This window comes from Balaenoptera acutorostrata, chromosome 6 (genome assembly GCF_949987535.1).
Source record: "Balaenoptera acutorostrata chromosome 6, mBalAcu1.1, whole genome shotgun sequence".
Lineage (NCBI taxonomy): Eukaryota > Metazoa > Chordata > Mammalia > Artiodactyla > Balaenopteridae > Balaenoptera > Balaenoptera acutorostrata.
Window position 1 is genome coordinate 91,565,442 of NC_080069.1, and position 14,986 is coordinate 91,580,427.

Consider the following 14,986-nt stretch of genomic DNA (forward strand, 5'->3'; position numbering starts at 1 on the left):
AGTTTGGTCATATGTCAGGGTAGCCCTAGGAAACTAATACACAGACCCACCTTGTAGTCATAGCCGGAGCTGAAGAGGATACTGGCAGCTGTGGGGTGCCACTCCACCAGGCCCACTCTGCGGGCATGGCCCACCAGCTCCTTCTTGAAGGCTGTGAGGTTCTTTGCCAGCAGCTGCTTGGGAATGTCCCAGATTTTAATCTGTCAGGGAAGACATGGCCCAAGGGAAGGGTTAGCTGGGGTCACCTTGGCCGCCCACGACCCTGAGCCACAGAACTGGCAGTGCTCCGCAGACAGTCCGGGGGAGCTCTCTCTGTATCTACCTCTCACTCAATGGAGAGGCAGCTGGGGCCCCTCAGAGAGACAGGCGCTTTGCCAAGGTCCTCCAGCCCAAGCAGGGGCTGGAGATGAGCCTAGGCCTCTGGTAATCTTTGCCATTCTTAGCGACCTGAGGCAGTGGGTGAGTGGATGGGCCACAGGCCTGATTCCCAGGCTGGATGTCAGAGCAAACCTGCCTCTCAGCCTAGAATACCCCTCAAAGTACAGTGCTCTACCCCCTCCTGGTCCCAAAGGCTCAGGGTAGAGCTTCAAATGCCAGGAGAAAGGGTTTATACTATCTCCTCAGGGAGCTAGGGAGCCAGCGCAGTCTCTGGAGCAGGACAGGGCAGGGACAACCCCCAACCCCTTCCGTTATAGGGGTCCCCTTGGATGGCCCGGAAGACTAAAGGCCAGAAGGCAGGGTTGGATGGGGTCACAGGCCTGTATTCCACAGTGAGGGCCTGGGAGGAGGGGCTGGGGATTCCTTCCCGAGCAGTGTTGTTGAGGATGGAAAGGGCTTACATGGTAGGAAGTCATCTCCCCATCACAGAGGCATACACATGGAGGAACACAGGATGACAGAGGGCGACAGAGCCCAGGCTGGTGTTGACTTAACGTCCCTTATTGTCCTGCAGGGCTCTCAGGCCCCTATGTGGTTGTATGTCCTCTTTCTCTTAGGATATATGGGCTTTCAGGTAGACTTTGCTTTTAATTCAGCATTTATTTCCTGGTCATCTTGGATTTCAGACCAGAAAGCCAGCCTCACAGTAGTGCCAGGCTCCAGAAAGATGGAGTCTGGTCTGGGCTGTTACCAAACAGAACTGGACCTGGCTGGAGGACAGACTCTGGGCAGGCCTGTTTGGTAGAAAAAGACACCATCCCTCAGAGCTAGAGGGTCAGCCCTGCCACTCCCAATAGTTGTGTCCACTCCTTCTGCCCCCGAGGCAACTGGGAAGGGACGGGTGATGAGGCTAGCTAGGAATTTAATAAAGACCTTGAAGGGAGCCTTCAAAGCAGGCCTGAAAGGGCAGGTATTCCAGGAGTGAACACAGAGTCAGATACTTGATATCCTGTCAGAAGCCTTACACTCATTTGAGACAAGGTCAGTTCTCACAGGGCCCGGCTGTCCCTTTGGTGAAGCCACGTCGGCAGACACTGTCCTTTATGCTCCTCAGCAACCCTTATATGGAAAATGACACAAGTCCTCTTATAATTTTCTACCTGCTTCTCTCTATGAACGGGTCTGTTTCCTTTGATCAGACAGTGAGGCTATTTCCTTTTTTTTTTGCCTTGGCTGCCAGGCAGCTCCAAGCTAAGCCTGGAATTCAACAGCTGCAACCCTCCAGAGTTAAATTCCTCCATCTGTGGCTGCTGCTCTTTAGGGAAGTGGAACAGCTCAGTGGAAAAAGATCGGGCTCTGGAATCAGGCCTTAGTCGGAACTCTGCCTCTGCCTCCACAAACTGTGTGACCTTGGGCAAATTGCTACACTTCTCAGATCCTCAGCTTTTGCATCAGAAAACCATCCTACCTTGTGGGGTTGCTGGGAAGACTGAGTGAAATGATATGTGTAATGAGAGTCAGGGACACAGTGGGCTCACAATAAAGGGTAACTATGACTCTCATCCTTATTTCAATCATCTGATCATATCTGTGTCTTTTGTTTTAAGCCATACGCGCTGAGTTTTAGAAGTAGGCAGAGAATACGTTATAAATAACACCAAACATTGTGGAGTCAGGGACTATGATCCTGGTACAGAACAGGGGCTCAAAAAGTTGGTAGGACTGAAGCTTTTGGGATGGTTTCGGTGTTCACATTCATTTAATGCTCCCACTCTTATCCTTTTAAATCTTCCCTCCCCACTGTCTATGAGATTATGTGGCACAATATTTTCGGGCCACAGTAAAAATGCCCTTCACAGCATTTTATAGTTCCCCCAAAAGATGGGCTTTCCCACTGTGAAATGAATCTCACTGGATTTTCATTAGACGGTTGGGAGCTATTATGCTCATTTTATAGATGGGGGAACTGAGGCCCATAGAGAGGAGGGGTGGTACCCCAAGTCCCACGGAGCCCAGAGCTTCTCCTCCTCAATCTAACTTACCCCCTCCGCACACAGTGACCTCACCTCGTGAAGGATGAAGGAGTCAGGAAGGTCAGAGCTGAGTCCAGACACCGTTCTGTCTCCCTCTGCCCCAGTCCCACTCCTCTCGGGAAAGAGAACCGCCTCACGCACTGACACTCACCGTGGCATCTTCAGAACAGGAGGCGATCTCAAAATCATTGAAAGGGTTCCATTTGACGTCTAAGACGTTCCCTCTGTGCCCGCAGACCTTCGGGTAGTGGGGGTCCAACTTTCCCGTCTGTAAAACAGTACCCAGGAAGGTTGGGGAGGGAGGGGGCTAATGCCACTTTAGCACCTGGAGGGTCCCTCGGGCAGCCAGCAATCACCGAGTAGACAAGAAAACGTACGGGACAGAACTGGGAGTGAATCTAGGACTTACCACTAACCCCTGTGTGATCCTGGGGGAGTCACGGAACTTCCCTGAGCCTCAGTGTCTTCCTCAGTAAAATAGAGGCGATGGTAGGTATTTCAGATCATTCGTGTGAGGATCATAGGAGATGAGGTGTGGGAAGGGTCTAGCACAGTGCCTAGCACATGGTAGGTGTTCAGTAAAAGGATGTTTCCCTTCGTATACTGCTGGCGGGAATGCAGAAATGGTGCAGCCACTGTGGAAAATAGTCTGGCAGCTCCTCAAAAGGTTACACAGAGTTAGTGTATGACCCCGTAATTCTACTTCTAGGGACAGCCCCAAGAGAAATAAAAACATAGGTCTACAAAAAGACTTGTACACCAATGTTCACGGCAGCATTATTCATAATAGCCAAAAGGTGGAAACAATCCAGATGTCCATCAATGGATAAATGGATATCTGAAATGTAGTATATTCACACGATGAAATATTATTCAGCCAAAAAAGGGAATGAAGTACTGACACATGCTTTGACGTGGGTGAACCTTGAAAACATCATGCTAAGTGGAAGAAGCCAGACATAAAAAGCCACATACTGCATGATTCCACTAGATGATGTACCAGATGTGGTTTTACTGCTTGAGCAAATGAACACATCCCCTGGTACCTGGAATTCAGAACCCTGAATAATGATATGAAAAAAAAAAATCCAGAATAGGGGGAATTCCCTGGCGGTCCAGTGGTTAGGACTCAGCACTTTCACTGCCGAGGGCCTGGGTTCAATCCCTGGCTAGGGAACTAAGATCCTGCATGCCATGCAGTGGGGGGACGGGGGTGGGCGGTGGGATCCAGAATAGGTAAATCCATAAAGACTGAAAGCAGATTAGTGGTTGCCTAGGGCTGGGGGGAGGGGGCAATGCGGAGTGACTGCTAATGGGTGTGGGGTTTCTGGGGGTGATAAAATTATTTTCAAATTAGTGGTGATGGTTACACAACCACGTGAATATCTAAAACTCATTGAATTGTACACTTAAGTGGTGAATTTTATGGTATGTGAGTCACACTTCAATTAAAAAGAAAGAGCATTTCCTTCCCTTCCCCTCCTTCCTGCTGAGAATTCCCATCTAGGTGCTAGGAGGACACAGTTTTCACAGCCCAGGCTACATAGTGCTGAAGCTGAGATTTCCTGGGCCATGGGACAACTACACCAGTTCATCCATAGAAACGAGCAGCTGGCAGGGACCAACACACTCATTTTACACACCACACTGCATGGCCCTGGCAGTACAGGGACCAGGACCAGGCCCTCTGCCTGCCAATGCAAGGATCCACTAGCCAGCCTCAGGTTCTAGAGCCCACCCACCGGAAGGCTCCACTTTTATATCTAAGTGAGGGAGAAACTGGAGAAGAAAACTGGCCAACACCCACCCATTCACCCCATCTTTACGAGGAACCTAGGGCACGGGCCCTGTGCGAGGTGCTGGGTGAACATAAGACGTAGTACTTGACTTCACAGAACTAACTGTCTCAGGATATTTAAAAATTAATTTTGAAGAACAGAGTGAGCTCAGGGAATACCCACGGTCTCTCCTTCCCTCACCTCCCCAACTCTGCAGAGACCACTGCACTCTTGTGGGACGTCCTGAGACCGTGCCCAAGGGAGACGAAGCAAAGACCAGTGATGGTCCCTGGCCTTGCTTATTAGGGCAGCAAAGCAGGGAGCTGCTGTGAGAACAGACACAGGACGCCCCTGTTCACCCCTGGCAAACTAGGGGACAGACAACCGAGACTGGTTCACGGCGGTTTTATGCATGCATCTTAGTAGCTCTGCAAACAGGCCGTGGTCCCGGGCTCCCCTTCAGAAGTACTCTGCCCAATTCCGATCTTGCCCCGCAGGGAAGGGTCTCAGAAACCTCACCCTAGACTGGATCCCTTCCTGGAGGGGGAACGCTATAAAGCACATTATTTGACAAACTGGAATGTGAATGGTAGATTAAAGTATTGTTGCAACGTTAAACTGAGTGAATTTGGCAATGTACTGCAGTTATGTAAGAGAATATTCCTATTTTTAGGAAACACACAAGTATTTAGGGATAAAGAGCAAAGATGTACGTAACTTACCCTCAAAGGGTTCAGGAAAAAAAGTACTTTCACATACACATTCAGAGAGAGAGAGAGAGAAAATAAAGGAAAGACTTTGGACTTGTGTCATTTGATAATGATGTGTGAGGAGGTGAGCGAAAGTTCCATTTCTTTCAGATGGGTCTGGCTCCTCCAAGGATAGAGAAAATGAGCCCCTGGGCAGGGAAGAGAGCCTCAGTACATTGTCTGCCTCAGGCCTGGAGGTGCCTGAGAGCCATGCCTGGCTCTGATGGGTGCTCCTCCCAGGCCTCTAAGAGCAGAGGCCCCAGCCCCACACAGCTTCTCTTCCTTCTCAGCAAGCAAGGGATGGCTGGTGCTCCCCAGAGGCTGGCAGGCTCTGTGTCTAAAAGGGTTTGTGTGGAGGACTGACATTACCAGACATTAGCCAGTCTGATGGGCTATTGACCGGGCTGCTAAAAGCCCTGTCAGGGCAGGGACATTTATAATTAGGAGGCCACTGCTGCCTTTCAGCCCATTAGGCCAGCAGTCAGCCAGGGACAGGCCTCTGATTTACGGGGGTGCAGGCTCTAAATCAGAGGAGATACACCTGCCCTCCTTGTAGACCCCAGGCAGCTGCTCAGCCTGGAGAGACGCCACCTCCGAGTCTCTGAGGGGCCGCCCTGGGGCAGACGGAGTGGATGGGACTGTAGGACCCATAAGGCAGAGCCAGGTGGGTGGGGGACCTCAGTTGCCAGGATGGGAGAGGATGTAGGACTATTGTTGTGACCTCTAGGGCTCACAGGGAGCCGGCTGTCCCCAGAACAGCATCAGAGTCATGGCCTCGGGAGACCCTCCCCACAGCCCAGGTGGACATGGGAGGCAGAAGTAGGCTGCACAGTGTAGAAGAGGTTAGGCAGGCAGGCTGACCTGGCTTCCTGGGTTTGAATCCCTGCTACAGCACTTACTGCTGTGTGACCTGGGGCAAGTGACCTCAGCTCTCTGTGCCTCAGTTTCTTCATCTACAAAATGGCAACAGTAGTAGAATCTCATAGGGTGGGTATGAGGATTAAATGAGTTCATACACATAAAGTGCTTAAGACTCTGCCTCGGGAATCCCTGGTGGTCCAGTGGTTAGGACTCAGCGCTTTCACTGCTGGGGCCTGGGTTCGATCCCTGGTTGGGGAACTAAGATGCGCAAGCCGCGCAGCACGGCCAAATGAAAAAAAGAAAGAAAGAAAAAAAAAAAAGAAAAAGACTCTGCCTGTACATGGTAAGCTCTCAGGAAATTCACCAGTTTAAGTTCATCAGAACTCACCCATTTATTAATTGTGATAATAATTAATCACAATTACCCAGTTTTATTGTTGCTCAGTATGTTTCAGAGGGGCCCAGGGGTGTACTTAGCGTGAGGCCAAGCTTCCATCGGGGGCTCCTACCACTTCCTACACAACTGATGGGCAATGGCTCCAAGGGGGCCCTCAGTGAATAAATTTATGTCTTGATGGTATTCCCACTGATGGACTCAAGCGCATTATCACATCTATAAGGAAGAGGTTTGCAAGTATTTTCTTCAGGAATCATAATTTAGGGAGTCATTTATGTGCCAGGCCCTGTGCTAGGGGCTCTGCTAATATTATTTACCTCCAACCACCCCAGGAAGTAGTGCAAAAATCCCCATTGATAATGCAGAAGCTGGGGATCAGAAGGGTTGACAATCAGAGCCACTCCATCCACGGCAGAACCATGAGAACTGGGAAAGCTTCCTCTCACTCTTGGTCTGCCTCTTGCTATCCTCACACCATAGTTATCATCAGCATCATGCAGGCCTTTCACTGAGGACCTACTATGTGCCAGGTCCTATGCTGCGTGCAAGTGGTGGCAAAAGATGAATTACTCATGGTCCACGCCCTGCAGGAGCCTCCAATCTGTGGAGGTGACAGGATGTAGTGTACTCAGGGCTCACAGAGAGAAGCAGAGGCAGAAGAAAGGCCCGGGCGGGGGGGGATTAATCAAAGAAGCCTTCCTGGAGGAGGAGGCCTTTCAATTGGGCCTTAAAGAAAGGGAGACTTTGACCAGGCTAGGGTGAAGGGGAGGCATTTCAAGTCAGAAAGGCTGGGCCTTAGGTAGGTTTTAAGCAGAGAGGATCCTAAAGCAGACAGCAGGGAAGGTAGACTGATGGGTAGGACAGTAGAGGAGGTCAGAGAAGAGGGGAGAGGCTGTGGGCATGGAGACAGTCACCCTGCACAGAGAGAGATGCCCATGGAGAGATGGACAAGTGGACAGATGAGTCATGTCCTAACTAGAGGGGGTGAGACTTAGCCAGAGGGCTCCCCCGAAGAGAGAGTTGAGCAGGGGAAAGATGACAGGAGCATTCCCTAATCCTGAGAACACACGAGCTGCTAAAATGCAAATCATGTTCCCAGGAACGTTTAGGGCAGAGCATCATTCATCAGCCCTCCCCACACATACACAGATGAGCATGGGGAATGTTCACCACAGAACCCCACACCCAGGGCTGGAAGTGGTGAACTGCAGAGGCTATCTGGTAACCCTGCTTGGTTACCTCCAGAGATGGGGAGCTCACTTCCTCCCTAGCTGGTTTATTCCACTTTTAGACCTTGCTGAACTGTGAGAAAGCGTTTCTTACTCGGAGCCTGGTGTAGCCTCCCTGTGGCCCTCCCTGCTCCCCTCACTCTCCATTTCTGGTTCTAGCTCTGTCTTTTGGGACCACATAGATACCTCCACTCCCATCCCACTCCCCCGGTCCCAGGCCAGCTCCTTGATATTTGAAGGCAGAGGACCCATTCCTTGAACATGTTCTTTTCCAGGCTTAAGAGACCCCTAGAACTGGAAGAGACTTCCCCCTCAAATAAAAAAGTAAAATAGACTAGCCCACACCCTGCATTTCTAGAAGGGGAACCTGAGTGTGGAGGGCACATGTATATGCTGTGGAAGGCTCTAAGGTTCAAAACGTCAGCTGGGATGGGGATGAAGGATTTTGATGAGAAAGGCAGGAATTTGTGTGCAGGCAATGGGGGGTCCTGGGAGGTGTTTAGGCAAGGGAGTGACATGGTCTGACACAGGCTTAAGAAGGGTCCAGCTGGCCTCTAAGAGCGCAGCAGTGAAGTGCTCCCCTCCCCCCTGCTCCCAGGCACCTGTTCGCCATGTGTCCGTTTGGCCCCTCAGGCCCATGCCCGACTCTGGTCTGGTCCACTCCCAGTGATGCTGCAGGGCCCACCCCCAGGGCTCTGCCTGCTTTTGCTGGCATTCCTCCCGACCTCCACACCTCACAGCAAAGTCCACCTCCCACTCTGATGGGGTGGGTCTGCTGTAGGCCGGGCGCCAGGGTCCAGAGCCCAACCTGGCATGTCCCCAGGCTCAGGGCGGGCCTGTCCCCAGACCTTCCCACTGTGCCTTTGTTCCCAGAGCACAGCCCTTGGTTGCCTAGGCTGCAAGAGCCACGCTGCAACGGGCTCACCCTGGGTCACAGAGTGCAAGAGGAAGGGACTGCGGAGTCACTCCCCTCGGGACACCTGACACCACCTGGGACAGCCTGGCCCTTCTGAGAATAACTTCTGGGACATGGTGGTGAGGCCAGGCACCTTCCAATCCTACGCTCCAATAAAGAATTAGCTAGCTTGTCTCTTCCTTCCTTCCTTTACTAACACTCTCTGTGCCCGGATGGGACTTAATCCCTGGTAACTGACAAGGAGCCAATGTAAACCAGAGGTAAACCTCAGGAGTGCAGGTCAGCTGAATGAGAGTGGGGCCCAAGACCATGCCCAGGTCTGGGTCCTCACCCTTCCTGCTCAGGGTCTTTCAGGCAGTCAGCTCCCTGAGCCTCAGCATTCTCATCTGTATGATGAGGCAATACTTCCTAGAAAATGGGCTAATAAAGGCACAGCATAAGCCCTGTCCCCGCTGACTACATGAAAAAGGGCCGGCAGGCCTATCTGCCCAGGTAGGCACTGCACGATGGGACCAGCATGTGTGTCCTTTCCCTCTCTCAGCCTCTCCCCTCTGTTCCGTCACACTGGATGTGGTTACTTAAGAAAATGCCAACCAAATGCAATGCGTGGACCTTTCTTGATCCTGATTCAAACAAACCAGGTGCAAAGAGGCATTTATGAGGCAATCAAAGGCATTTTTACATAACAGGCAATCGGTTGGCACAGGAGATATTGTTGATGCTGTGATCCTAGCATTGTGGATATGTCAGAAAATGTTACTATTTTTTAGAATTGCAAACTGAACTTTGTGGGGGTATAATGACAAACTGTCCAGGATTTGCTTTAAAAAAAAACTTCAGAGGGGACTTCCCTGACGGTCCAGTGGTTAAGACTTCGCCTTTCAATGCAGGGGGTGCGGGTCTGATCCCTGGTCGGGGAGCTGAGATCCCACATGCCTCGTGGCCAAAAAAGCCAAAACATAAAACAGAAGCACTATTGTAACAAATTCAATAAGGACTTTAAAAATGGTCCACATCAAAAAAAAAAAAAATCTTAAAAAACAAACAAACAAACAAAACTTCAGGGGAAAAAAGGGGATGGATGAAGCAAGAGTGGCAAAGTCTTCAAGATTCTAGAATCTGAGTATGAAGAGTTCATTATATTGTTTTTAACCTACCTTTGGGTTTGAAAGTTTTTCCTAATGATAAAAAAGAACTAGAATAGAGCCTAGCTGCTGAAAATGTAGTTTGTAAACCAGCAGCATTGGCATCACCTGGGAATAGAGATGCCAGATTTAGCAAATAAAAATAGAGGCTACCTAGTAAAATTTGAATTTCAGATAAACAGCAAAGAACTTTTTAGGAGAAATATGTTCCATGTAATATTTTGCTTATGCTATAAAATTATTTGTGAAAATATCTTGGCAGTTTCTTATAGAACTGAACGTGTAACTACTTTATGATCCAGGGATTGCACTCCTAGGCATTTATCCCAGAAAAATGAACTGACTTATGTTCACACAGAAACCTGTACACACAAATGAAACTTCAGTTCCACAATAGACCATTCTTGTATATGTATGTATGTTTTCTAATTAATATTTTTATATTGCTATGTTTATTCTACTTCTTGAATTGATTCCTTTTAGGTATAAATTCTCTTCCTTCTCCCCTCTGATGTTTTGTTAGTGATATTCATGATACAATAAATTCAAATAATATTAAAAAAAAAAAAAACAAACCTGTACACAAATGTTTATAGCAGCTTCATTCCTAACAGCTCCAAACTGGAAACAGTCCAGATGGCCTTCAACAGTGAATGGTTTGACAAACTGTGTGCAACCACACCACAGAATACTACTCAGCAATAAAAAAGAATGAGCAGTTGATACACACAACAACCTCGATGAATCTCTAGAGAATTATACTGAGTAAAAGCAGTCAAGTGCAAAAGGCTACATACTGTATGGTTCCATTTGTATGACATTCTTAAAATGGCAAAAGTATAGAAATGGAGAACAGATTTGTTCAATTGATGAAAATTTATAAGCGCCAACTGTGTGTGTCCAAAAGGTGATATATGGGTAAGCAAAGTACTGGTTCTTCCCCCCCCACCCCCCATTGCAAGTACATTAGGAGGTGCTACCAGAAAAACACAAGTGACTCTAATTCAAAGTACTCAGGGCATGACATCCTAAGAAAGGAATGTGTTGTAGAATATGTCATAAAAAGGAGAATGCTGTGGACATTTGGAGGAGGGATAAAAAGTGGCTCTTCATGAACATGGTACATATCTCCATTTACTTAGGGCATCTTCAATATTAGTCTTTCAATGATCCTCTGTAATTTTCTCCTAGTAAGTCTTTTTTTTTTTTAATTTATTTATTTTTGGCTGCGTTGGGTCTTCGTTGCTGCACGCGGGCTTTCTCTAGTTACGGCGAGCGGGGGCTACTCTTCGTTGCAGTGCATGGGCTTCTCATTGTGGTGGCTTCTCTTGGTGCAGAGCACAGGCTCTAGGCACGCGGGCTTCAGTAGTTGTGGCACACGGGCTCAGCAGTTGTGGCTCATGGGCTCTAGAGCACAGGCTCAGTAGTTGTGGCGCACGGGCTTAGTTGCTCCACAGCATGTGGGATCTTCCTGGACCAGGGCTCGAACCTGTGTCCCCTGCATTGGCAGGTGGATACTTAACCACTGTGCCACCAGGGAAGCCCTCTCCTAGTAAGTCTTGCTCATTTATTCTTAGGTATTCACTCTTCTCTTATTCTACTGAAAATATTTACATTTTCTAAGCACTCTTGGTATGTAAAAATGCAATTCATTTTTGTATTCTGATTTTTTATCCAGCCACCTTCCAAACACTCATTTTTCTTTTTTTTTTTCGCATACAGTTTATTTTGACAATCAAGATATGGCACAGTTCCATCACTCCCCAAAATACCTCCTGCTGCCCCTCTGTAGCCAACCCTTCCTCAACTTCAGCCACTGGCAACTAGTGGTCTGTTTTCCATCCCCATAGTTTTGCCTTTTCCAGAATGTCATATAAATAGATGCATACATATTTGTCCTTTTAAGTCTAGCTTCTTTCACTTAGCACGATGCATTTGAGATTCATCCTTGTTGTTGTAGGTGTCACTAGTTGTTCATTTTTTTTTGAATGTTTGAATTTTATTTATTTTTTTATACATCAGGTTCTTATTAGTTATCTATTTTATACATATTAGTTTATATATGTCAATCCCAATCTCCCAATTCATCCCACCACCACCCCGCCTGCCACTTTCCCCCCTTGGTGTCCATACGTTTGTTCTCTACACCTGTGTCTCTATTTCTGTCCTGCAAACCGGTTCATCTGTACCATTTTTCTAGGTTCCACATATATGCGTTAATATACGATATTTGTTTTTCTCTTTCTGACTTACTTCACTCTGTATGACAGTCTCTAGATCCATCCATGTCTCTACAAATGACCCAATTTCGTTCCTTTTTATGGCCGAGTAACATTCCATTGTATATATGTACCACATCTTCTTTATCCATTCGTCTGTCGATGGGCATTTAGGTTGCTTCCATGACCTGGCTATTGTAAATAGTGCTGCAATGAACATTGGGGTGCGTGTGTCTTTTTGAATTATGGTTTTCTCTGGGTATATGCCCAGTAGTGGGATTGCTGGGTCATAGGGTAATTCTATTTTTAGTTTTTTAAGGAACCTCCATACTGTTCTCCATAGTGGCTGTATCAATTTACATTCCCACCAACAGTGCAAGAGGGTTCCCTTTTCTCCACACCCTCTCCAGCATTTGTTGTTTGTAGATTTTCTGATGATGCCCATTCTAACTGATGTGAGGTGACACCTCATTGTAGTTTTGATTTGCATTTCTCTAATAATTAGTGATGTTGAGCATCTTTTCATGTGCTTCTTGGCCATCTGTTTGTCTTCTTTGGAGAAATGTCTATTTAGGTCTTCTGCCCATTTTTGGATTGGGTTATTTGTTTTTTTAATATTGAGCTGCATGAGCTGTTTATATATTTTGGAGATTAATCCTTTGTCTGTTGATTCATTTGCAAATATTTTCTCTCATTCTGAGGGTTGTCTTTTTGTCTTGTTTGTAGTTTCCTTTGCTTTGCAAAAGGTTTTAAGTTTCATTAGGTCCCATTTGTTTATTTTTGTTTTTATTTCCATTACTCTAGAAGGTGGATCAAAAAAGATCTTGCTGTGATTTATGTCAAAGAGTGTTCTTCCTATGTTTTCCTCTAAGAGTTTTATAGTGTCTGGTCTTACATTTAGGTCTCTAATCCATTTTGAGTTTATTTTTAAACTCAAAAATATGGTGTATGGTGTTAGGGAGTGTTCTAATTTCATTCTTTTACATGTAGCTGTCCAGTTTTCCCAGCACCACGTATTGAAGAGACTGTCTTTTCTCCATTGTATATCCCTGCCTCCTTTGTCATAGATTAGTTGACCATAGGTGCGTGGGTTTATCTCTGGGCTTTCTATCCTGTTCCACTGATCTATATTTCTGTTTTTTTTTTTTTAAAGTTATACAATTTTTATTTATTTATTTATTTATTTATGGCTGTGTTGGGTCTTCGTTTCTGTGCGAGGGCTTTCTCTAGTTGCGGCAAGTGGGGGCCACTCTTCATCGCGGTGCGCGGGCCTTTCATTATTGCGGCCTCTCTTGTTGCGGAGCACAGGCTCCAGACGCGCAGGCTCAGTAATTGTGGCTCACGGGCCCAGTTGCTCCGCGGCATGTGGGATCCTCCCAGACCAGGGCTCGAACCCGTGTCCCCTGCATTGGCAGGCAGACTCTCAACCACTGCGCCACCAGGGAAGCCCCCTATATTTCTGTTTTTGTGCCAGTACCATATTGTCTTGATTACTGTGGCTTTGTAGTATAGTCTGAAGTCAGGGAGTCTGATTCCTCCAGCTCCGTTTTTTTCCCTCAAGACTGCTTTGGGGGCTTCCCTGGTGGCGCAGTGGTTGAGAATCTGCCTGCCAATGCAGGGGACACGGGTTCGAGCCCTGGTCTGGGAAGATCCCACATGCCGCGGAGCAACTGGGCCCGTGTGCCACAGTTACTGAGCCTGCGCGTCTGAAGCCTGTGCTCCACAACAAGAGAGGCCGCGATAGTGAGAGGCCCGTGCACCGCGATGAAGAGTGGCCCCCACTTGCCGCAACTAGAGAAAGCCCTCGTACAGAAACGAAGACCCAACACAGCCATAAATAAATAAACAAATAAATAAAAATTTTAAAAAAAGAAAAAAAGAAAAAAAAATAGACCATTGAGTGTTTAAAAAAAAAAGACTGCTTTGGCTATTTGGGGTCTTTTGTGTCTCCATACAAATTTTAAGATGATTTGTTCTAGTTCTGTAAAAAAAAATGCCACTGGTAATTTGATAGGGATTGCACTGAATCTGTAGATTGCTTTGGGTAGTAGAGTCATTTTCACAATATTGACTCTTCCAATCCAAGAACATGGTATATCTCTCCATCTGTTGGTATCATCTTTAATTTCTTTCATCAGTGTCTTATAGTTTTCTGAGTACAGGTCTTTTATCTCCTTAGGTAGGTTTATTCCTAGGTATTTTATTCTTTTTGTTGCAGTGGTGAATGGGATTGTTTCCTTTATTTCTCCTTCTGATCTTTCGTTGTTAGTGTATAGGAATGCAAGAGATTTCTGTGCATTAACTTTGTATCCTGCAACTTTACCAAATTCATTGATTAGCTCTAATAGTTTTCTGGTGGCATCTTTAGGATTCTCTATGTATAGTATCATGTCATCTGCAGACAGTGACAGTTTTACTTCTTCTTTTCCAATTTGTATTCATTTTATTTCTTTTTCTTCTCTGATTGCTGTGGCTATGACTTCCAAAACTATGTTGAATAATAGTGGTGAGAGTGGACATCCTTGTCTTGTTCCTCATCTTAGAGGAAAGGCTTTCAGTTTTTCACCATTGAGAATGATGTTTGCTGTGGGTTTGTCATATATGGCCTTTATTATGTTGAGGTAGGTTGCTTCTATGCCCACTTTCTGGAGAGTTTTTATCATAAATGGGTGTTGAATTTTGCAAAAGCTTTTTCTGCATCTATTGAGATGATCATATGGTTTTTATTCTTCAATTTGTTAATATGGTGTATCACATTGATTGATTTGCGTATATTGAAGAATCCTTGCATTCCTGGGATAAATCCCAGTTCATCATGGTGTATGATCCTTTTAATGTGTTGTTCGATTCTGATTGCTAGTATTTTGTTGAGGATTTTTGCATCTATATTCATCAGTGATATTGGTCTGTAATTTTCTTTTTTTGTAGTATCTTTGTATGTCTGGTTTTGGTATCAGGGTGATGGTGGCCTCATAGAATAAGTTTGGGAGTGCCAAACACTCATTTTTCTAATAATTTGACTCCATGTTCTTTTGGTTTTCTAAGTAGACAATCACATTAGTAAACAATGCGGTTTTACCTCTTCCTTTTCAATACTTATACCTTTAAGTTATTTTTCTAATCTTACTGTGCAGGCCAGCACCTTTTTGCTAAGTTTTGTTTTTTGGTTTTTTTTGGTTTTTTTGGCCACGCCCTGGGATCTTAGCTCCCTGATCAGGGATTGGACCTGGGCCACGGCAATGAAGTACAGAGTCCTAACCACTGGACCACTAGGGAATTCC

The 14,986-nt window shown here is 46.5% G+C and overlaps 1 protein-coding gene across 1 annotated transcript in view; it reads right to left on the reverse strand.

The window, feature by feature from the left end:
• Positions 1-14,986, reverse strand: part of TRIM14 (tripartite motif containing 14) — an 83,855-nt gene that overhangs the window by 34,315 nt on the left and 34,554 nt on the right. The window contains 2 exon segments of the mRNA XM_057549158.1: positions 51-200; positions 2,563-2,679. Of these exon segments, the coding sequence (XP_057405141.1) occupies positions 51-200; positions 2,563-2,679 (267 nt within the window).